Below are 22,641 nucleotides of genomic sequence, written 5' to 3'. Positions count from 1 at the left end.
GCAATCCCCTGATCGGCCACCGGAGGACAGCACCAACCTGGCCGCTGCTCTTCTAGTTGGGGAGCGGGCAGGGGTGGCGGGGTTGCGCTCCTTCTGGCCGCCCAGGGGAAGAGGCAAAAGCCCGAGGAGGTCTCATTCCCCACCCCACCCCGACCTCCCGCCAATGCAGCATAGTCCCTAGGTGCATCGTGGACACTGGGTCCTCTGGCATTGCCTTCGGCATTTGGGGCTCCGGTCTGAAACACAGCCATAGGCGTTTTAATACAGGGGCACTGGGACCGGACTGCCGGCAGGGGTCTAGCTGGAGGTGACGGTGGTCCCGCCGCCCAGGCGCAGAAGCATCTGCTGGCAGTCGTACAGCAGCCGGCGATTACCAAGCTTCTCGAGCATGCGCTCCGCCTCCGCCAACATGCCCACGCGCTGCCCCGGCGCGGACAGGAAGCAGGGCGGCAGGTAGCAGGAGGCCAGCAGCAGGGCCTCCCCGTGCTCCCGCCGCGTGGGGCGTGGCTCCAGCTCCGCGGCCTCGCCTGCAGGAGAGTCGCGTGGGGGCGGGGCTTAGGGCCCAGCCCCTCCCCGTGGCCTGCCAGGTGCCCCGCCCCTGCCCTCCCTCTCCCGCCTGTCTCAGGCACACCTGAGGCTCAGACCCCTCTGGGACCCGCAGAGAACAGAGTCTGAGACGCGCGTCCACAGTCCCGTAGCCCCCAAGCGACAGTTGCCTCATTGGATCCTCGGATGAACACCGCAAGACCCCCCGTCTCTGTCTCTGTTACACAGTCACACCCTATCTGGCCGTTCACATACCTGGGTGGGGGGCACGAGGCTGGACCAGTGCCCCCCCCCACACACAAGGACCGCTGCCCCTCACCTGCTTTGCCATAGGGACCTGCCCTCTTCCTCAGACTGCGGTCCAAGAGCTGCTGTGTCCGCGTGGGGCTGGCCCCTGCCATCAGCCGGGCTGTGGCCTCATGTAGGAACACCTGGGCAGGAGAGGGCCGGGTGAGTCAGGGTTCAGGCCAGGCCCCCACTCTCTCTCCCCACACCAGCTGCACTGTGACATGAAGGGCCCGGCCCGGGGGCACTCACCCTCCGCATGGCAGGCTGGAAGGTCTGCGCCAGCCGCCTCAGGCCACTCAGATCCCGCTGGAAGCCATGCAGCTCGAGGGCAGAGGCCGGGGCTCCATTACTGGGGCCCTGCGAGGCCTGGGCTGGTGCGGATGGCTGCTGCCGTAGCCACAGACTAGTGCGTGCCACAAGGAGCAGGTCACACAGGAGCAACTGCATGGCCTGGGGATGGTGGGCAGGGCAGGGGTCACTGGGGGGGGCTCCAGCTCCGGGAGGGGAGGGTGGGGGCCTGTGGTGCCAGGGGCCGGCTCCGGGCTGCACTGCCGAGGCACTGCACCCACCTCACACACATGCAATGCAACAGCAATGCACCTCGGGACCGCCCACCTCTCCAGGCCCCCACACCCACCAGCTGCCACAGCTGCAGCCCCCAAGAGGGCCCTGCCACACCACTCACCCCATCCCTCCCTGGGCGGGGGCGGCGGGGGCAGGGGTATCTGAGGCTAAACAGTGGTAACCTCTCTCCACCGGACCCAAGCCTTAGCCAGAGAGCATAGCCAGTTGGGCCCCAGTCCTGTGCTGTTGGGCTAACCCCAGTGTCCTGCAGCCCATGGGGGAATGACCATGGAATGGAAAGGCCATGACCCTGCAGAGCTGCCAGGCCCGTGGCTCCACCCCTCACCTTGTCAATGGAGCTGCCAGCTGGTGTGGTAGCCAGGCTGTCCTGCAGGTATCCACTGGCCTTCTCACAGATGGCCAGGCAGGCTGGGCTGGACTCTGCCTTCCCGTGGCCCAGCAGGGCCCGGGCAGCCTTGAAGGAGTGCAGAGCTGCCCTGGGCAAGGGTCTCCTATTGGGGCCAGGGCAGAGGAGTGACGGTCAGAGCAGACCACAGGCCCTCACTGAGCTCCCCACTGCCCTCGTTCCAGCATCACAGCAAAGAAAGGGTGGCGACCCCAGCTGCACAGAACAAGGTAGGGATGCGAGGATAGGCCTGTCGGCCTGCACTCACTCAGACCCCTGCAGGGCACGGGGCAGGCGCTCCACCAGTGGGTACAGCCGCTCGGCTGCCGCCTCATCCCGCCGCAGCCAGTGGGTCACCACCGCTGTCAGTGAGGCCCACCACTTGGCCACTGGGTCTGCGCCTGCAGGGAACAGGGGTGCGGGCAGGGGTGCTCCCTGAAACTCAGCCACAAGCCCCCTGAGGCTGAGCTGCTGTGGGGCAGGGCTGAGTGGGCAGTCACAGCGCAGGGGCCTGGGCTCACCTGTGGCAGTGGCCATGCTGGAACTGACGGAGAAGCTGCAGGCTGGAGCCCCAGCAGCATCAGAGCAGCTGTTCAGCAGCTGGAGGTACCCCAGGGCGTCGGAGAATTCCCTGTGGTGGGAGAGACTGGCTGTTAGAACAGGTGGCGGGAGCCCTGGGAGCCCTGGGAGCATAATGGCCCTTTTCACCATCCCACCAGAGCAAAGCCTGACTTCCTGGCTCTATAAAGTGGCACTATCTCATCCTGTCAGGCTGGTGGGGAAACTGAGGCCCAGAGAGAAGCTGAGATCTACCTGAGGCCACACAGCAACTGGACAGTTGCATGGCTCTGGCCACCTCCACTAGTCCCTGGATATAGCCATTCCCAGACCCCACAGTGGAAGGCTCCTGCCTCATGGGGGGCATGGGGACACTCACCTGTCCCCATCAGCTGATGCAGAGCTGGGGCGGGGCTGGGCTACACAATTCAGTGCTTGCTCCAAGAGATGTTCTCGGAATAGCTGAGTCACCTGGGCGAAGGGGTCCACTGTGGGGAAAAGGGGTGAGTCGGGAGACTTTCTATTCTCCATATTCCCCTCTCCACACCAAGGGTTCTTTCCTGGTTACATGGGTGGGCTCGGCTCTGGGACAGATAAAAGCTGGTGAATAAATATCCTTGTCCCTGCCCTTAGAGAGGATAACCGACCTCAGGCAGTGTCACCTACTCCATAATGCACCCTCGTCAGCTCTGCGTTCCCCTGGCCGACCTCACAGCACAGTGTATTGCCTGCTGTCACCTCCCAAGTCAACCACCTGCTCCCAGGCCCCTGTCTCCGTTTGCTTCTGAAGAGCCCTAACTGGAAGAGACCCAGCCCACAAAGCAACAACAGATGGCCAGGCAACAGATGGGGGTGGACAGAGACATCCAGAGATGCAGGGGACAGGGACAGGGACAGGGACAAGGCAGGAGTGAGGATGAGAAATGCAAACGGAGCACAAAGGATGAGGACGGGCACAGGATGAGAGAGTACCTGGGTTTCCAGCCGAGCTGTACAGGCTCTCCCTGGGGGGACTGCTCACAGCCCAGTCCCCATCCACAAAGAAACGGTGGCCCACGGGGTGACAGAGCCACTGCATGGCGAGTGGCACCGAGCCGCTCTGTGCCAGGCAGGCCTGGCGGGCACTCCTCAGGAAGAATCGCTGTAGGTGAAGGGAGGTGGGCTGTCACACTGCACCCAAGCAGGGGCTCAAACCCAGAGCCTGGGCGGACACCCCAGCTAGGCCTGGGACCCACCCCATGCTTACGGGCTCCCTCCCATGCAGCCCCTCCACCAGGAGTCACTGGTCAGAGCTGTAAAGCCCAGCTCCCGGCCCTGTCCCCACCATCCTAACACCCACTCACCGTCAGAAAATGCAAGGCCAGTGGGAGACTGGTCTTGACGGTCAGTGCAGTAGCCACGTAGATCTCAGCCAGTGTGGCCACAGAAAGGGTGTCCCCTGCACATTCTGCCAGGTTCAGTGCACTGAGTGCCAGGTTGGCAGCCGTGAGGTGTCCCCCTGTGTACTTCCCTGGAAAGTGGACAGGGCATGAGGCCAGGGTGTGGGCCAGAAGCAGCAGAACCCCTTGGGCCCACTCCTTGCCCATCATACCCACGGCATGAAGCTGGTGCAGCTTGTGGTAGACAAGGGCTGCCTCTCGGGCGCTGGTGCGGGCATCTGCCTGCAGAGCACAATCCCCTTGTAGGCCCCCAGCCCGGCCTGCCAGCCAGCGGCCCACCCAGAGACGCTGCAGCAGGTGGCGGATGAGGTTCCAGAGCAGACTACAGGCCAGGTCCAGGTGGGAGGTGGGCAGGGGCCGGCCCAGTGCCTGCAGGGCCAGCCACAGCTGCTGAGCGGCCTGGGCAAAGTCCCCCTGTGGATAACGGTTTTCTGGGTGAAGCAGGGTCAGAGCCTCCTGAGCTCATGTTATCCCCCGAGCTCTAAGATCCCTCCAACTTGGGCTCCCCACTCTGACTCCAGCATCCCCTGGCAGCGCTGAGCTGGGCCCCCCCGGGACAGTGGGAGACTGAGCATAGACAAGAATGGAGGACAGGGCAGATCCACAGTGCACCCAGAGGGCATGGAAGAGTGGGTGATGGCAAGCACCTTCCTGGGTGCTACCCAGGTCTCTCCTTGCCCACACCCCACCCACCTGGGGCCCAGCCCCTTACCCTGGCCAGGTCCAGGTCAGCCTGCTTGCGATGTCTCCAGAAGTGCATGGCGGGGCCTGAGTGGGGCCGTGTGACTGGCTCTCCATAGACAAAGAGAAGCGCCAAGGAGACCAGCACCAGCAGCCCATTAGTCAGCCAGACCAGGGGGGGTACCAGCCTCAGTGCCCAGCCAGGGCCATCTGGGGGCAGACAGAAGGGCTGGGGACAGAGCTCCTGGGAAATGCAGAGCCCACACCCACGGGCCTAGGGCCTACACCCACAGGAGTCCCCCCTCCTACCTCTCTACCGAAGGCATCCTTGCTGGCCTGTCCTACCTTTCTCATCAGCGCCCAGCACGCTGCGGCCAGAGCCCTGGTGGATGCTGGTGGCCTCCATGGGGCCAGGGAGACCCCAGCTGCCCAGCAGGGAGGCCAAAGGGTTACAGGAGAGACAGAGGAAGACGAGCGCACACAAGGCCAGGCGGGAGCGGTCCAGCATGCCCCGGCTGTGGGGGGATGGCAGCTGCTCTGGCTTCACCTGGTGGGGGCGGGGCAGGGTGGTGAGCACAGAGCGGGAGTGGCCCAGACAGCAGCACTTGGGAAAGGAGGGACTGGCCTCTGCCCACCCCATGGGCCCCACACGGCTCCAGGCCTCAAGCTTTCTGTCTATAAAATGGGAGGTTAGATATGCAGGGGATTCTTCCTGACCCCAATGCTAGCACACTGAAAGACAGCAAAGGACCCCACTGCAGGGCCCAACCTGGCTGTCCTCCAGGGCTGGGCTGTCGGGCTCCGAGTCACTGCCACTGCCGCCACTGCTGCCATTCCTGCTGCCAAAGGACAAGGGGCTGCTCTGGGAGGGCGAGCCTGCGTCCGAGGGTGGTGGGCTCAGCGTGTCCACCACCTCAGGCCTTGTGCCCTCCATGGGCACGTCAGTGTTCCCACCACTGCCACAAGCTGACACCAGGTCCTTCAGAGATTCTACAGGAGGGAAAGAAGCAGGGCTGGGGGTTAAGGCTAGAGACCCCACCCTACCCAAAGCAATCTAGGGTCCTGGGGGAGGGGACTGGGAACTGGCCTAGTTCCTGAGGGCCAGTTTAGGGGAAAGGGGAGGCTAAGGGCCCTTGTAGGGTCAGAGCTAAAGGTGAGACGAGGCATGAAGGCAGGGCCAGAACCACAGGCCATGGGAAGCCAGGACTCACTGCTTTTGTGGGCAGCAGTACGCAGACTCAAGTTCTCCTGCTTGAGTTTCTGGTTGCTCTGTTGCAGAAAGCGAATGTAGTCAATGGCCTTGCGCAAGACAGCAGATTTATTCAGCTGCAGAAAGTAGGAGGGAGACAGCACACAGGTTGCTGGTCAGGCCTGGCAAGTGGGCACCTAAGCAAGGAGATGTCAGGGCTTCTTTGCAACACAGCTGCCTCAGGACCTTTGCACTGCAGTTCCTTCTACGTGGAACATTCCTCCCCTGGTACAACCTTCCTCACAGGATGGGCACAAGGATTAACATGTAAAGTACACACACCAGCATCTAACTGCTGTCATTGTTACCACCTTCGTGACTCATTCCCTCACCTTCATCAGGTCTTCACTTTGTATCACATCCCCTGTGAGGCCTTCCCTGACCACTGGACTCAGATCTGCGACCCCCACCATCCCTCTCCCTGCTTTATTTTCTCCCACAACACTTAAAACCACCTGGCAAACTCTAACCATTACTTATTTATCTTGTTTATTGTCATCCCAACTGGAACATTAGTTCCTCAACAGGAGGATTTTTGCCTGTCTGTTCACTTCTTTATCCCTGGTGCTTCAAACAGCCCCCGCTGCACATGGGGCCCTCCATAAAGTTTGGCTGAACAAATAAAGCTGACCAGGTCTAAGTGGACTGAAGCCCAAGGCCCTGTCTGTGCAGGCCCAGCCCAAGTCCTTCTCTCCCTTCCCATCACCTCCTTCCCCAGTCTCCCCCCCTGCACCCGTGTAGGCCTCTCCCCGCACCTTCGCCTCAGCGCCCACCACCAGGTCCTTGAGCTCGATGATCTTGTCATTGATGGAGGAGCGGTAGCGCTTCTCAATGGCATTGTGGGCTGTGCGCTTCTCACCACGGCTCTGGGCCAAACCCAGGGCCTTCCCATTGGCCACCAGCCGATTGATGGGCAGCTTGTCAGTGTCCACTACCAGAGGCACTGTTGCCAGGATGGTTCCGCCACTCATTAGGGTCTGCAGAGCCAGGCACGGGTTACCAGGCAGGCACGCATGTGTACAGGCCCCATACGCTGCCACCCTGCCCATGCCACCCACCTGCAAGGGTCCGGTCTGTACAGCTGTGCCAGGGGCCAGGGAGCCAGCACCGGCCGCCTGCACAGGGACCCCTGCGTCTGTCTTCATGGCTGTCAGGAGCAGTGAGTCTGCCTTGATGAAGTGGGGTTGCAGCAGCACCTGGGGGCGGCGGGGGGATCTCAGCTGGGAACCATGGGTCTGGGCCAGGAGCTGCCAGCTCCCCGACACTTGGACAACCTCCCTTACCGGAACCTGCTGGATCTGTGAGGTCACAGTGCTTGTTCCAGGGACCGCTGTGGTGGTGGCTGTGGCTGTGGCTGTCAAGAGCTGCTGGGGGGCTGCACTCTGAACCTGGGTGTGCAAGGAGATGGGCGGGACCCCTGGCGGGCCAGGCAGCGGTTGCGGAGTGCTCCCTGGAGGGGTCCCTGCAGAGATGAAGTCTGGGGCTGTGGGTACAAGCTGCCCTAACCCACTTTCAACCTGCCTCAGGTCCCTGTCAGGTGTGACCTTGGCTGAGTCATGACCCCTGTGGCCTGTTTCCTCTGTTGATATCCCCCGCCTGAGGCTCTGATGTGAACATGCTACTTTCCAGTCAAGCGTATCTTTGGACACAGCACTGACATGGACATCCCAGCAGAATGGGAGGCAGGGCTTCCCCCAGCAACAAGAATATAGTGCTGCCAGTACGGGGGCTGTGTCTCAAGCAGCAGCGAGGAGACAGCTTTCTGAAGCCTGCCAACCCCTCTACTGAGACCACAGCAGACCCTTCTCTCTGTGCTCCTGCAGCTACCTCCCTCCACATGCCCCTTACCTGTGGGAAAGCCTCCAGGAGGGCTGGGGTAGCCCAACACAGGGGCGGAGTTGAACTGCAGTGGGGCTGCGGCTGGGAAGCTCTGGGGCAGGAGGGCCCCCGGCAGGGGCTGTGGGGTGGGAGGCTGCAGAATGGTCAGTGGTACTGGCTCCTCCTTGATACCAGGCCCAGAGGGGCACATCTTCAGTGTGGGTGCAGGCTGGGGAGGGGACAACAGTGGGGATATTGCCTTGGGTCCCCCCAGAAAGCCGTCAAGTGGGGAGCTCATAGTGGCACGAGGTGGAGACATGCTGCCTGGGGAGCTGGCTTCCAGACTGGCAGGGTCCGTGCCCGCGGCCCCGCCCCCAGCATAGGGTGCATCAAACAGGCCAGGGAAGTCGCTGTCTTGGTTGTTGATGAGCTGAAGCATGTCTGGGGAAAGAAGAGGCTGTGTGAGCGACTGTGGGGCCCGCAGGGGCTGGCCCTGTAACAGGCATGGCACGTTTGCATGCCCCTTGTCCACACTGCTGTACATGTGGAAGCCTGTGCTCCCAGACACACAGCCATTTCTTGGGGACTTGTGACGTCTAGTAGCAATGCCTAGTGCTTCACATATCATCGGAAAGCCCTTGCAGCAATTAGATAAGGTCCGTGCCACGTAGGGCCAAGGCCCCACAAATCCATTAACTTGCCCCACAGTCAGGCTGAGGCAGAACTGGGGCTCGGGATGACTGAAGAGCCATCACTAACCCAGGGCTCCATGGAACAGACAGACTGAGGCTAGGGGCAGTCAGCTGCTGGCCACGTGTGTGCCAAGCAGTGTGCCTCTGCATGTTCTGGGCACAAGCCCAAACTGTCTGTAGCCAAGCACACTCGGGACCTGGCTATTCAGGGCTTCAGTTTCCCTCTATAAAAGCGAATGTTGTCTGTCCTGACTCCTTCCTCCTTGTACAAACTGGGACACACTCACCACAGCCCCAGCCTGGCCACAAGCCCTCTGCCCCCGCTGGTGACTAGCAGCCTGGCTGGGTTGGCCTGGGGCCCTCTTACCTACTGTGGGCAACTGCCCACTGGGTCAAAGTACCCTGCAGGACCTAAGAACACAACCCTGGGAGCCCCCAGAGCCCCCCAAGACCACCAGGGTTCTCAGCCCTGCCCACACTGACTTGAGGTGGGGCCTGAGCCAGGAGCCTCCTCTCACTGGGTCTCAGTTTCCTCATCTGTCATCCATACAGTGACAGAGGTTAAATGCCTTTCAGCAGGGCTGCTGAGGCTTTGCAGGCAGGCAGCTGGCAGAGTGGGTCCTCAACATTGCCCGGTTCCTTCCTACCAATAGGTGCCCAGACAGGAGAGTTACTGCCGGAGGGCCTCCCTCCTCCCCCAGCCTTCTGGGTCCTCAAATACAAATACGTTGTGGGTCCTCGAGGTGCATGTGAGTCAAAAGAGCGCTCTTGCTAGCAGGAACTCCCATTCCTCCCCACAGTCCTCACTGAGCCCTTTGATAGGTGGGGAGACTGAGGTCCCGAAAGAAAACTGACTGAATCCAGGGTTGGGATCTCAGAATCGGACCATCCAGCGCTCCCACTGTGTGCCCCCTGGGCGACAGAGACTGAGCACTGGCCCTCCACTCAGCTGCTTCCTCCTGTGCCCTAGACAGCCAGCGAAGATGTGGGAAAGCCAGCTTCTCGCTGCAAACGCTGGGGTGGGGGTCACTAATGAGGCTGAAGGGTGGTCCACTACCCCTCCTGAGGGCTGGTAAGTGATACACCTCCCCCTCGGAACCGGTTTTTTCCCATTCATAGTCCAACAGCCGCCTCCAGGGAAACCGGGTGAGTGACCCCGCAGCGGAGATGGAGGCTCCGTGACGAAGGGGTGGGGGTCCTCCAAAAAATACCTTCGAATGTGCAATCCATGGCTCCGCAGCCCGCCGCCCCTTCGGGGCGCCCAGGCGGCTGGCCTGGGAGTCTCGCGCCAACTACCCCGGTCCCCGCGCCTGAGCGCTTTAAAGCGGGCGGAGCGCCCCGCCCCGCCGGCTGGCCCCGCCCCCCCGCCGCAGGCCGCGCATGGGGTGAGCGCGCACTGCCAATCAGCGCAGCGCCATCCGCTCGCTAGGGCCCCACCCGGCCCCCGCCCCACCCCGACGGCGGCTCAGGTTCGGGTTTCACCCCAAGACTGCCCTGGCGCGGGGTTACCCGCGGGCGCCTGCCCTTAACCCGCTCGGCGCCAACATCCACCGGGGTCACTGGCGGTCACGTCCGCGGCGGGCCCGCCCCACCTTCCGCCACCTCCAGGACCACCTGTGATAAGCGCCGCGGAAAGGCACAGCCGGAAGGGCGCGGCAGGGACGCTCCGACACCCCAGAGCTCTGGGTTCGAAACCACTGGCTCGCTGACACCCTGAGCAGCTCTCCACCGCTCTAAGCCTCAGTTTACTCCTCCAAAAAAATGGGACCATCACATCTCCTTGACATCAAATAAAGGAAGTAAAGGAGATAATGGGTGGTGTGCTCAGAACCAAGAAGCGCTTAAGGCCCAGGGTGTGGGCCTCCCCTTACGGGCGCAGGTGCAGCATGGCGTCACCCCCACGCCCTCCCCATGAACACAGGATAACAGGTCACTGCCAAGAAAGAAAGGCCCGGAGTGCAGAAGGGAAACCCCTGCGCCAAATACACGTCCAGATGATACCTGAACCTCCTGACTCCCAGCACAGATACCCCTTTGCAGAGGGACCTGGGTTTGGGAAGGGGGTGCCTGAGTGTGTGGTCAGTGAAGTCTTTTCTGCCCCCCAAAGCCTCATGGCCCCCAACTGCCCAGGGGAAGCCAAGAGGCAACCCAATCCCCACGACAGGAGAGGAAGGCAGGTTGTCAGCCAGGGGTGACAGGCTCTGGGGGCCTTTTGAGGGGGTACCTAGGCCTATTTTCCCTTCGGTGTGAGGTCAGAGTTCAACACTCAGAGACGAGCAGAGCCTGGCCAGCAGCCCAGACTGGCAGCTCAGGCTTTTGGGACCAGACAGACCACCAGCAAGTCCCGATTCAGCCTCCAGCCACAGCACCGGCCACCCCTCCTCCTGCCCCCAAGCTCCTGCCAACGTGCGCAGGGGGCCGACCCTCGGCAGGCGGGCCGGGCAACTGAGCACATGGGGCTGGGGGGCTGCACGCTCCTGGCCCCAGCTGCTCTCCCTCTCAGGAGCCTAAATGAGGAAACTGGACTTATCTTCTCCACACACACCCAGTTCCCCCTCTTCCAGGTCTGTCCATGGCCTTGTAGGGGGTGCTAAGGACAGCAGAACTCTCCTCTAACACCTCCACCTCCCTCTCTCCTCTGCCTGTGGGTGCTCACACTCTTACTCGCCCCAAAACACACAACCGAACACTGCTGGTGTGTAACCCTGACTTCTCTGAGTAACTGAGGACGGGGACGCACACAGCCTGCACCCAGACCTCACTCCCCACTCTTTCCTTGCTGCTCCCCAGTGGGTGCACGCCCCCTTCCTGCCCCATCCTCTTCTCGGCACACTTTCTTGTCTTCTTTTCCCCATTTCTCACGTCTTGGTGCTCTGCTTCCACTCCATCCAGGCTGAGGAGGTAGGAGGAAGAGGACAGTCACTCAGTGACCCTCTGAGGAGAGCAGGGACCGGAAAGGCTCTGAGCGGCGCCGGCTTTGCGGACGGAGGACACAATCTAAGCTGGGATGCAGCAAGAAAGGAGGTCTGGGTGCCGCCAGGGCAGTGGCACACGGACAGGCCAGCCAAATGCTGCCCTCCTGGACGGCCTGGCCAGCCCCCGTCTCGCTCCTCCCTGGAGCTGGATGTGCCGGCCAGTCTCTGCAGAAGCTGGGTGCCGGGACTAAGTCTTGGGGGTGGAAATTTGAGAGTCAGCCCCATAGTACCTCACCCCACCCCAGATACAGCCAAGAGGGCAGACTGCCTCTCTGTCCCTTGCTGTGTAATCCTGGTTAGGTCAGCCCTCTCCCTGGGCCTCCACCCCTGGTCTCCAGAGGGTGGATTCTGGGAGAGCAAGTGTGTGAAGCGCCCACCACCCAGCAAGAACCCAACAAAGATTAGTCCCTCTGTAGCAATGCGAATGGGCTAGAACTGGAAAGTCAGGTGGTAAGTTGCCTGGCACTTGGAATGTTCAAGTTGGAACTCCATATGCATTTGATGGAGACTATTTTATGGAGAGTCACCAGGGCTGAGACCAGGGTGAGGCAGGAGAAGCTCCCAGGCACACAGTTTAAGGAAGCTCCTCTCCCGCCTCACTTGGTCCAGGCCCGGGGGCCAGGACCACAGGCGGCTCCGGCAAGCACTCTCTGAACCCAGGGAAAGAGAAGGAGGAAGACTCCTGGCCTCAGTGCCACCATTCCCCGTGTGCCCCCCTACCCCCACCCCCGCCTGTTTTTCACATTCCCTGCCTCCTCTTCCAGCCTGGATTCCTCCTTTTCCCTCTTCTTCTGCCCCGATTCTATCAGGACCAAATAGGAAACCTGAAACCTCCCTCCCTCCATCCCTGGCTCTACCTTCCCACCTCCCTCTGAAGGCAGATGTGGGTCAGCCTTTTACTCTCTGGCCTATTTACTCTGTGAGGCCACAACAGAAATCATGGGAGGGCCCCACACCATGACCTTGCAGCAGCCCAGCTATGCCCATCACAGAAGCCTACAGCCCATCCAACCTGCATGAGGCCTTGAATACCAAACTCTCCTTGCTTGCCTCCCGGGGCAGGGAACTCACCACCTGAACAATATGGCCTGGCTCATGAAGCCCAGATGTATTTTTCTGATAAGAACTACTGCCCTTCCCTAAGTGTCTACTGTGTCAGGCCTGTGCCAGGCACTGAAGGTACAGGGATACAGCACAAAGACTTCCCCTTGTGGAGATTATGTTCCCGTGAGGGAGGCCAATGGTTTGCAAACACAGGATGCAGGTGGTGATGAGCACATGAAGAAACTGCGACAGGGTAGAGAGTGTGGGAGACCACTGCAGAAGAGGTAGTCAAGGCAGGCCTCTCTGAGGAGGCGACATCTGAGTAAAAGACCTGAATGAAATACGGGAGCGGGCCAAGAGGGAGGGAAAATGTCCTGGGCAGGAGAAACAGCAAGTACAACACCCTAAGGTGAATGCAAGTTTGATGTGATGTGGAGACAAGCAGGAGGCCAGTGTGGTAGTGGCAAGGGTCAGGGTGGAGGTCAGGGAGGCAGCCAAGGGGCTGGGGTTCCAATCCAAGCTGGTCTGTCCCCTGAGCCAAGGACACCAAGACTCCAGGGTAAGGTATGGGCAGGAAAGGGATTTGCAAACTCTCCTATGCAGTGCAGAGATGGAAGCTGAATGACTGGAAAGAACGCCAAACCATATAAAGCAGCACCACCAGACGAGACAGCATGAGACCTATGTGGGAGGGACCCTGGGTGGGCGTTCTACCTCTTCTTCCTTGAAGGAGAGGGCAGGGTGAGGATGGGCACTCACCCAACACTCTGGGGAGCTGGGGCTGCACTCTGCCCGCCATCTGCCCCACTGCTCCACCTGCACCTCCTTGATCATCCCGAGGACTCAGGTCAGCAGGTTCACAAGTCCTCAGCTGGTCATGGATGCAGCAGGGGCACAGGCTGCCCTCTGTGCGATCAGGGATGCCCCAGGGGTACAAGTGTGCACGGCTTTTCCTGGAATGGGGTGAGCTCTACAGAGCAGGAAACAAAGACTAAGCAGGTGGCCACATGACCAAGGTCCCGCAGCTGTCAAGAGGAGAACCTGGGACTCAGACCCAGGCCCACCAGCTCCAGCCTGGCTCTGCCCGACTTGCTGTCATGGCTTGTCCCAGGTCAGGAGGGCAACACAAAGCCCTTGTAGGCTCAGCTGGCACTGCCTTCCTAACCACCCAGGAGGCCAGGCTTCAGCTGGGCCCTCAAGGCAGAGCCAAAGGCGGAGTCAACTCTGTGACCCCAGCAGCATGCAGCCCAGGGCTGAGCAGAGCAGAGCGGACTAGAGTCCAGGGCTGTATAGACTGCCAGCTGCCCCCAACTGCTGGTCCCCGGCCACCTGAGTCCCACTGCTTCAGGTCCAGCTGAGCCTCCCTCCCGTTTCTTGTCTGTTTCCTGAACACATCCTGCTATTTAACGCTGCCATGCGTTTGCCCAGACCTTTTCCTCTGCCAGGAGTGCCCTTTCTACTGTTCTCTGCCCACCTGGCAACCTCCCAGTCCTCTTCCAAAACCTGCTCTGATGTCCCCTTCTCATATCCTTCCCTCATCTGTGCCACTCCTCCACGCACCAGCTCCCAAATCTACAGATCAAGGGACCCTGAACGTGACCTGTAAGATGGCCATTACACAAGATGCTGATTGGCACCAACTCAGACATCTTGTCCTTATTCTGCAGCTGAAAGACAACCCAGGGGCTGGTGGAGTGGCTCTACTGCTGAGCAGTTTTTCCCAGTCTAAATTGTAGTGCTGTGCATGTCTTTCAATAAATGGTATCTATTTTGTTTTGGGTTGTTTGCCTGTGGCCTGTTGCTCTCTCTGAAAAGATAAGGCCCTTTATAACTTCCCTGCAACGTGTCCCATTTCCTCATAGTATCACCAACAGTGGGTTTTATTGTTTTTATTTACTCTTGGTTGCTTTGTTTAGTCCCCAGGTGCTTTAATTTGCATGCACAAGGCTGCCTAAGGAGCTCTGGGCAGGGAACAGTCAACTGTGCCAGAGATCCGCAGCACTGGGCTGCTTTCTAGCAGGTTCTTTGGCCTGGGAAGCAATCCCTGCTAGGCCCGGCTTCTCTTTTGCTACTCATGGGTCTCCAGCTCCTTCACCCCCTCCATGCCTGCAGGGCCTGGACCACCCAGGCCAGGTGGCAGGGGGACTGTGGTGAGTCAAGTGTTTTCAGGCCTCTGCTCCTCACCTGCACAGTGTGGAAGTGACCACAATGACATTTCTAAGGTCCCTTTCAGCTCTGGTCTCTGTATCTTGAACCGTAGGGGGCTTGCTCCTCAGGGGTGAGGTGGGGGCAGGGAGCCCCCCATCGGCCTTGACCAGCCCTACTTTGTCTCCCACCCAGAAACTCAGACTCTCCAAATGTTGGTTGCTCAGAATTTGGAACCATAGCCCAGAACATCCTAAAAACTCCCAACACAGGCTCCCTGGATAATCACTGCTAACATCTGTTTAGCTCTGAACATCATAGGTATCAGGTCCTGGGTAAGTGCCCTAAACCGCAGGTCCCCAACCTTTTTGGCACCGAGGCCAGTTTTATGGAAGACAGTTTTTCCACGGGTGGGTTGGGGAGGGGTGGGCAACAGGACAGGAGGCAGAGCTCAGGCGGTCATGCGAGCAAAGCTTAGCTTTTGCTTGCTCACCAGGTACCTGTCTGTGGCCCAGGGGTCAGGGACCCTGCTCTAAATAATAACACTGACTGGCAGTGGCCCAGGCCTGTGCGGCTCAGCTGGCTGGAGCATTGTCCGATAAAATGAAAGGTCACAGGCTCAGTTCGGGTCAGGCAGTGCGCAGGCTACGGGTTTAGTCCCCGGTCAGGGTGTGTATGAGAGGCAGCTGATGGGTTTCTCTCTGGCATTGATCCTTCTCTCCCTCCCTGTGTAACAGGGCAGGGTAGGAACCCCCAACTTCCCCAAAAGCCATGGTTTTGAGGGTGGGGGAAGGAAATAATACAGCTTTTAAGGTACTTTGCATATCTCTGGCAGGCTGGTAGCTAGGGCCAGTAAAAGGGCTTGATACTGTTTAAAGATACTTGCATATCAGTGACAAGGAGATAGCGGAGACTGTCCTGAAGGGGAGTGTACTGTCCCCTGGGTAAAGGGCTGATGATACAGCTTAAAACATTTTTCATAACAGTGAGGTGTGGGGCTCTTTCGGCCTAGAGGTCTGATGTGAAAGAGGCAGGGTGGGGGGCAGGTGGTTTGGATTTAAGAGCTGGAGTAAGAAAGACCCACCAGAAAACCTGCCCGGAGAACAGGGCGGCACGGCTGATGAGGCTGGAATTGCGAGGACCTGCCTAACCAAGCACGGGTCAGTGGGAGAGGCCTGGGATGCCGAGCTGTGACCGGAAATGCTGAGCCACGGACATCTGCCTCTCTGAAGAACGGCACCTCTGAGTGGCGTGTTCTGGAACGGGCCTGGTTTGGTTGGGGGCAGGACTATGTGTTTTTGGGTGTTTTAAAGGGAGAGGGACATAACCGTAGAAACCCACCATTATTCTAAATCTGTAAAACTTTTAAATAACCCCCCTTTCCTTTTCCACCAAACTTTTGTATTGGGAATCATGCTTCTCGGCGGCGGGCAATCGGGTCCCACAGCTGTTCCAGAACAGCACAGGCTGGGGTTCTGTAACACCTTCACTTCTCTCTAAAATCAATGAGCACATCCCTGGGGGAGGACTCAAACAAATAAATAAATAAATACTAACTGGCATTAGCTGAGGGCCTGCTCTGTGCTGGTGTACTGCTTAAGCCCTTGACCTAAATGAGTGCATCTGATTGGCCACAACTCTAAGAAGCTGGTTGTTATTATTCCCAGTGCACTGATGAGAACCTGAAGGTCAGAGGTTAAGTCCCTTGGTGCGTGGCCACACAACAGGGGCTGAATATACATATCTCTGGACCTCTAGCCTTTCGGCTGCAGAGAAACTGGGGAACCCAGAGTCCTGGGAAGGGCAGGCCAGGCCTGAGGTCACTGGGAGGGGCAAGGTCACTGGTTATCACTAGGGTGTCAGCTGGGAAGTGAGGGGCTTGAGTAGGGTTCCAGGTCAGAGTGGGCCTCTCCAAGCCACCAACTCTCTCAGGTGGGATAGACCCCCCCACAGACCTGCCCCAACCCCACCAAACCCCAAACCCAGCAGAGGACTCACAAACCTGGAACTAGACTCAGAGACCACCCCCCCTTATCAGGAGACCCTTACGGGACCATGTGGGACATGGGTCTCTCATGTGTGCAGTTCTAGTCAGTTCCCAGGGTCAAAGGGCACTTCCAGGGCCTGTGGCTGGCGGAGACACATCCTCTGGCCAGCACAGTCATCCTCACCCAGGGGAGTGGGGGTGCACCTGTCAGCAGGGAAAAGTCTGGCTCCCAGGCCTTTGCCAGGTGGTGACCCCTGTCTGGGGCTGACGCAGGATGCGTGTGATCAGCGAGGTAACCATGGAGCAAGAGGTAACTCCCAGCCACCTTCCTGCCTGTCTATTGAACGCATTCCCAGCATGCTTCTCTCTGTTTCCCCCAACCCTGTCCCCTCAGAGGCACCAGGGCTGGACTGGAACCCACAGGAGCTCAGGGGCAGAAAATCTTTAGCCTCTACCCCCTGCTTTCCGGAGGGGGGGGGGCACTCTCCCCAGGGAAAACAGCAAGGCACTGCCACACTGGACGGCTTTGCTTTCTGCTACTCCAGGTCGGGCAGGCCAGATACCAAGAGGCAGAAAAGAGGATGGGGAGGGGAACATGTCTGACAAGAGAGGTCTCTCCGGCTGTACCCCTGAGGGCTCTGGCACCACAGGGGAGCAGAGGGTCAGGGGAGAGCCTGAGGGGCAGGCCCTGGATGAAAGGGAAGTGTCAGAGGAGGGCAGGTCTGGCAAGCCACGCAGGTCCTGAATGCCACCTGAAACAGGGAACTCTGTCTTGGGGGTACTGGGAAGCCATGGTTAGTTTAGGAACTGGGGAGTTACATGCCTGGAGCTGGGCGCTAGCCCAGTAAGCTGTTTTCTAAGGAGAGAGTGTGCTTATTTGGGCCAGGCAGAGAACGGGGCACAAGATATGGTGGGATAGGTGCTGGATGGCAGTGTGGCCCCCACGTGTCCTCACCACCAGAGCTGGCCCAGGGTTCAAAACCAGCCAGACAGCATGGGCTGCGCCCTTTGAGGTAAGGCTCCCATGTGGTTGGTTTAGATACCTTGGGAGGGACCCCAGGGTCGAGACAGCTCAAGAAAGCACTTCCAGGAAGGAGGTGGGGTGGGGAGGAGAGATCCAGGAAGGCTGCCCTTGTCAGACCCCTGGGGTATGACCGTCAAAGGGTGAACTTGGAGGCATCCTGATAGTGCACAGAACGCACTGTGCCACCAAAGGCTGTGGGCAAACGAGAGCCACCGGGGACTCCTCAGTCAGGGCCACCCACGGCGGATGTGGAGGCCCTGAGCAGAACTCCACTTCCAGCTGCCTCGCCTGCACTTAAAAGCAGGTGCGAGATCTGATACATGCATCAGTGGAAAGGTGAAGACTAGTCCCAGGCACGTGCAACAGGACTGCCCCTGCCTACCGCTGCCCACAGCCGCCAGGCACCCCAAAGCACAGAGCAGGGAAGGAGGCGTGGGGGTGTGAGGGGGCTCATCAGGGGCCACTGGGAACCGTCGCCAGAGCCCTCACCCACAGAACACGGGACCCTGCAGCCCCACCCCGTGACCAGTCACAGGACAAGAGGGCTTGGCGGAAGGGTGGGGCTCCCTGGTGTCAGTCGTCAGTCTCAGGGCTCCAAAGCCACTCTGGGCTGGAAGAGGGAGGTGACCTTGCGGCCTCCAATCCCTCTGTGACTCACTCCTGGGCCCCAGCATAGCCCCATATGGATGGAGCAGCCTCTTGGGTGCTGTGCTCTATTGCCACTCCCTGCCCCACCTCACTCTCAGGAGCCCAGGGGTTAAGCACTAAGAGAGTGGGCTCTGGAGCCCACAGCCAGCCTGAAGCCTGGCTCCACCATGTTCCGGCTGTGCGGACTTAGGCAAGCTGCCTAACCCCTCTGTGCCTCAAAGTACTCATCCATAGGATGAGGACCCTAAGCCTCCCCACCTGGGGCTATAGGGAGGACTCAATGGCCAACACAGTGCCTGGCACACAGCAAGGGCTCAATTAGTTCCAGGTGTGGTGACCCTCCACCCCAGCCACCAGCGGAGACCAAGGACAAGTAACTCAAGCACGGCAATCCCCTGCTCCAGTGCCTTCCCAAGGCTCCCCACTGCTTCCTAGGTCTGGTCCAGCTCCACGGCCTGGCCCACCACTCACCCTGTTCCTCTCAGGGGACCTGGAGACCCTTGGGCCCTGCCCTTCACACCGTCAGGTCACTTCTCTCCAGACCTTATTGAACACGGGGCAGGGAAAGGCCAGAAAGCAGCCCGGCCTCAGGCCAGCAGTGCAGCTGAAGGAGGGCCCTCCTGGCAAACACTGGCCTTGGGGTGTCTACTGCAGCACCATTTGTGAGAAGAAAGCAAGCAACATGTCGATCAAGGGGCCAGGTGGAACAGCCAGGGACCCTGGCTGTCGTCTGGCTAGCAGCATGGAACACAGCAGGTTACAACAGACTCTATTCTAATTTACGCAAGTACAGACTGGTGGTTGCCGGGGGCTGGGGCAGCACAGGCAGGAGGGGCCTGCTGGGGTGATGAAAATGTTCTTCAACCAACTGGTGATGCTCACCCAACGTGGTAAATTTACTGAACCTCACTGAATTGTCGACTTAAAATGGTTAACTCTTATGATAGGTCGATTCACCTCACTAAAGTTGTTTTTAAAAGGAGGATCAAGAGTGAGCAGCCATTCTGAAAGCTAGGTACAGGCGCTTCAGAAATGATCCTCCACGTAATTGGCAGAGTTTCTCTGTGGGGTAGTGGGTTTAAGGAAGATTCTACTTTCTTTTTTGCTCACCTGTGCCTCCTAATTTTTCTACAATGCAAAGAGAGTAGGTGCATAAGTGGGGAAAACAGCAGAAAGTCTGAATTAAAGAACAAGAAATCTGCTGCAGTGGGCAAACCTCACGTGCAGCCCAGTGAGAGGCCTCCTGCCCACACAGTGGCCAGCAGTGGCGGCTCTGGGCTGCGCACCAGGACAGCACGGTGGCCGGTAGCCAGGGTGGGAGGCGGCGGGGGCACATCTGCAGCCTTGAGGGCAGGGCTGGGAGGCTCCAGGCCTCTCTGGGGGTGTCTCCTTTTCCTCCACCCACCTCTGCCAGAAGTGGGGGGCCTCAGTCCTGAAACTGCCCAGGAGTTTCTGAGCTTTAGGGAAGTGGATCATCGCTTTTCCCCTCCCTGAGTTCAGGCAAGCCAGACGGGGTTCTGGGACTGGATGCATCCCAGCAAGAGGCCCAGTTGTTCCCTTTTCCTCAGACTAGAGCTGGGGCCTAGTCTCACCTCCAATTGCTCCCACCCCCAATGGCTGCCCAATCCTGACCTTTGGGTCCTGGGAGTTAGGGTTAAGAGAATGTTTCTATAAACAAGTAAACAAGAAAGGTCTGTGCCAGACCTGTACCTGGGTACTCCTGCTCTGATTTGAAGGGAAGCATCCAAACCCAGAGGGGAAACTGAGGATCAGGGTGTGAGGTGACTTGCGCAGGAGAGCAAAGTAAGTAGTATCCAGATTCAAGTCCTGACCCCAGAAGCTCAGGCGTGCACCTTCCTGGCTCCACCCACAAGCCTAGTACTTGTGAAGCTGTTAGCTGAGTCAGGTTCGCATCTCCCCAGGACTTGGACTGGGATTCAGAACCAAGTGATCAGGGTGTCTCAGCCCCCAGCTGGCAGCCAGCTGGGCGAATCTGGAAGGCTGAAGGAGATGCACCTGCTTCGCCAATCCCAGGCAGAGCAGGCTCCACTGGCCCGTCCATCCAGGATGTGGGGAGTTTGAGTCCTGAGCTCTTGGCCTCAGTTTCCCTACTAACCCAGTGCAATTTAGCCACTGTTGCTGAACCTGCACAGCGACCATGGAGGGCAATTTGCTGGAACTTTGTAGCAGGCACTCGCTAGCAGGCAACAACTTCCTAAAGGATACCTACCGCACCGTCGTCCCCAAATCCCTTCTCTGTATAACTAGCGTGTGATGCTTTAAAAGATGTAAATAATCCAGCGCAGCACCACTTGTCCTTCCCTGGCAGACTAGGTCCGTGATCCTTTGGTGTACCTTCCCGACCGCACCTCCTGTGCCTACCTCCAACTCCCCCAACGCAGGGCCTTTGCCCCGGCTGCGCTGTCGGCCGGGAAAACATCCTTCTCAATTGGCCCCAGAGCTGCCTCTCAGGTCTCAGCTCAAAAGTCTGCTTGTAGAGGTCCTGCCCCAACGCTGCACCCAAAGTAGCCCCACCCCTGCTCCACCCTCAAGGGGCAACTAAGTATCACGATCCGTTGTTGCCGCTTTTGAGGGGGACTACTGCGCTCCCAAGAAAGGGAGGTAGCCCAAGTCTGTGAACCCCCAGTGCCTAAGATGGGGCCTGCTATTCAACAGATCCCAGAGCGGTGCGGGTGTCGGCCTAGGAGGGCCTGACTCCGTGGGGAGCGGCGGGAGGATAAGCCGCGCGCACGCGCACGCGCAAGAGTTCCAGCGCGGCGCTGAACTCTCGGGACCAAGGGAATGACCGTGAGTAACCCCGCACTGGCGTCACGGATGGGGCAGAGGCGGGGCCTCGGCAACGCCCGGGTCCCAAGCTCAGGCTCCGCCGCCACAGGCTCAGGACCCACTGCCTGCGCGGCGCCGCCCGGGACGCCAGCTTGGGCGCAGGGAGGCTCTGCGCGGGACGGAGACTCCGGGAAGCCCCGCGCGCACAGCGCGGAGCCGGCGCCCGCGCCCTGCCCGGGGAGAAAAAAGCCAGGTGCCGCCAGCGCGCCCCGCTCGTGCCGAGCCCAGCCGGCCCTGACGCACCTTCGATGTCAGTCAGCAGCGCCGCGTCCAGCTCGCACGGCTCGGCCAGCGCCTGCTCCCAGGCCGCCTCGGTAAAGGGCGGCTCGTCCATGGCGCAGCGCCACCTCCGGTCGGGCCCGAGGGCCACGGACTTTTCGCCACCAGCTCCGCGTCCTCCAGCCCCGGCCCGCTGCCGCCGCCGCCGCTCCACACGCTTGCGTCCCGCCCTGGCCTTGGTGGCGGCCTGGCGCCCACAAAAAGTTCCTCAGAAACTGGGTTCCCCAGCAGCGGCTTGCGAGGGCAGGCAGAGAGGGCAGGGCGGGGGCGGGACAGTGCGCGACGGCCCCGCCCCGGGCTGGACGGCCCCGCCCCACCTGGAGAGAGCGGTGACCCGGCTGCGGGTCTGCCCGGCCAGTCGACCCCTCCGCCAGAGGCCCCTCCATTCATTCATTTCATCTAGGCTGCCACACAGCTGCCTCCGGCCCATTGCTGCGGGAGCTCGGGCCGGCCGTGGCCCCTGTCTGGGCCTCAGTTTCTCCAGCACCAAGCAAAGGGGCTGGATGGAAGCCCCAGGACTGGGCCCCTCCCAGAGGTTTCTGGACTTGGGGGAAGGTCAGAGGTGTCCTGACAAACTTCACTTCTTAGATTTGGCTCTTTAGAACAAGACAGGCCCAGCCTTCCCTGGCTGGTGTGGCTCAGTGGATTGAGCACCGGCCTGCAAACCAAAGGGTCGGTGGTTCGATTCCCAGTCAGGGCACATGCCTGGGTTGCCTCTAGATCCCCAGTTGTGGGGCCTGCGAGAGGCAGCCAACCACACATTGCTGTTTCTCTCCTTCTCTGTCTCCCTCCCTTCCCCTCTCTCTAAAAAATATTTTTTAAAAATAAAAAAGACAAACCCATCTAATTGGTAGCTGTAACAGCTACTGTGTGGCCTCAAGCTAGTTACATCACCACTCTGTGCTTTAGTTTCATCTGCTAGAACAGGATCCTGAGATGCCTGTCCATAGGTCACCTGTGATGTTAGTGACGAGACAACATGGGGAGGAGCTGGAGCTGGGCTGTACAACCAATTTGCTCCTCCTCAGATCAGAGCAGCCTCCTGAGGAGGGGTGGCCCAAGGGGAGCCTGAGAGAGCCTGAAGTTTTCTTCCCAGATACAGCAGATGGGCTGGGGGGCCACATGGCCCAGTCCAGCCCCTGAAGATGGGCTGACCTCAGTACACAGAAGGACAGGAAAACCCAGAGGATCCAACCTGCCCAAGGTCACACAGCTACTCAGGGACAGCTACAGGCTGGGGCCCCAGGCTACCTGACTCCAAACTTGGTGCTCACCTCGGAGCAGCCAGGAGGGAGGTTGTGAGAGAGAGGCAGGCTGTGCTGGAGACCTAAGCTGGGCTGCTCTGGATCATGATAGGCTGGACTGAGGCAGAGACAGCTTGGCTAGGGACAGGGCTGGAGACTGACCCCTGGGCCCTGTGGGTCGGGGACAGAGCTATGTGGCAAGGGAGG

At 59.7% G+C, this 22,641-nt stretch overlaps 1 protein-coding gene across 2 annotated transcripts; it reads right to left on the bottom strand.

Annotated features, from left to right (window-relative positions):
- Positions 1-233: 233 nt before the first annotated feature.
- SREBF1 (sterol regulatory element binding transcription factor 1) lies at positions 234-21,433 on the bottom strand. Of its 2 annotated transcripts, XM_090291507.1 has the most exons (21): positions 21,153-21,432; positions 13,325-13,352; positions 9,453-9,515; positions 7,580-7,990; positions 7,015-7,193; positions 6,790-6,927; positions 6,487-6,708; positions 5,694-5,808; positions 5,252-5,472; positions 4,828-5,029; positions 4,514-4,692; positions 3,954-4,215; positions 3,706-3,872; positions 3,335-3,503; positions 2,742-2,850; positions 2,326-2,435; positions 2,073-2,205; positions 1,745-1,910; positions 1,084-1,284; positions 843-977; positions 234-522 (listed from the first exon to the last, which is right to left on the bottom strand). In XM_090291507.1, exons 1-21 carry the CDS (start codon positions 21,243-21,245, stop codon positions 298-300), a joined length of 3,528 nt encoding a protein of 1,175 aa, XP_090147633.1. In that variant the 5' UTR covers positions 21,246-21,432; the 3' UTR covers positions 234-297. The 2 variants fall into 2 exon arrangements, with proteins under 2 accessions (XP_090147633.1, XP_090147632.1); XM_090291506.1 differs by lacking the exons at positions 9,453-9,515; positions 13,325-13,352 and having other exon boundaries at positions 234-527; positions 866-977; positions 2,073-2,435; positions 21,155-21,433.
- Between the last annotated feature and the right edge of the window lie 1,208 nt (positions 21,434-22,641).

The sequence above is a fragment of the Furipterus horrens genome, unplaced genomic scaffold (genome assembly GCF_987537825.1).
Source record: "Furipterus horrens unplaced genomic scaffold, mFurHor1.1.pri manual_scaffold_11, whole genome shotgun sequence".
NCBI lineage: Eukaryota > Metazoa > Chordata > Mammalia > Chiroptera > Furipteridae > Furipterus > Furipterus horrens.
Note: the sequence above shows the minus strand (reverse complement) of the source record. Positions and strands in the feature narration are given on the sequence as shown.

Excerpts from the sequence above, each read along its gene's own strand:
- SREBF1 (XM_090291506.1), bottom strand. The coding sequence starts at position 21,245 with ATGGACGAGCCGCCCTTTACCGAGGCGGCCTGGGAGCAGGCGCTGGCC. Across the intron at positions 6,709-6,789 it reads TACAGACCGGACCCTTGCAG|ACCCTAATGAGTGGCGGAAC; the intron begins GTGGGTGGCATG and ends CTGGCTCTGCAG. Across the intron at positions 2,851-3,334 it reads CAGCTCGGCTGGAAACCCAG|TGGACCCCTTCGCCCAGGTG; the intron begins GTACTCTCTCAT and ends TTTTCCCCACAG.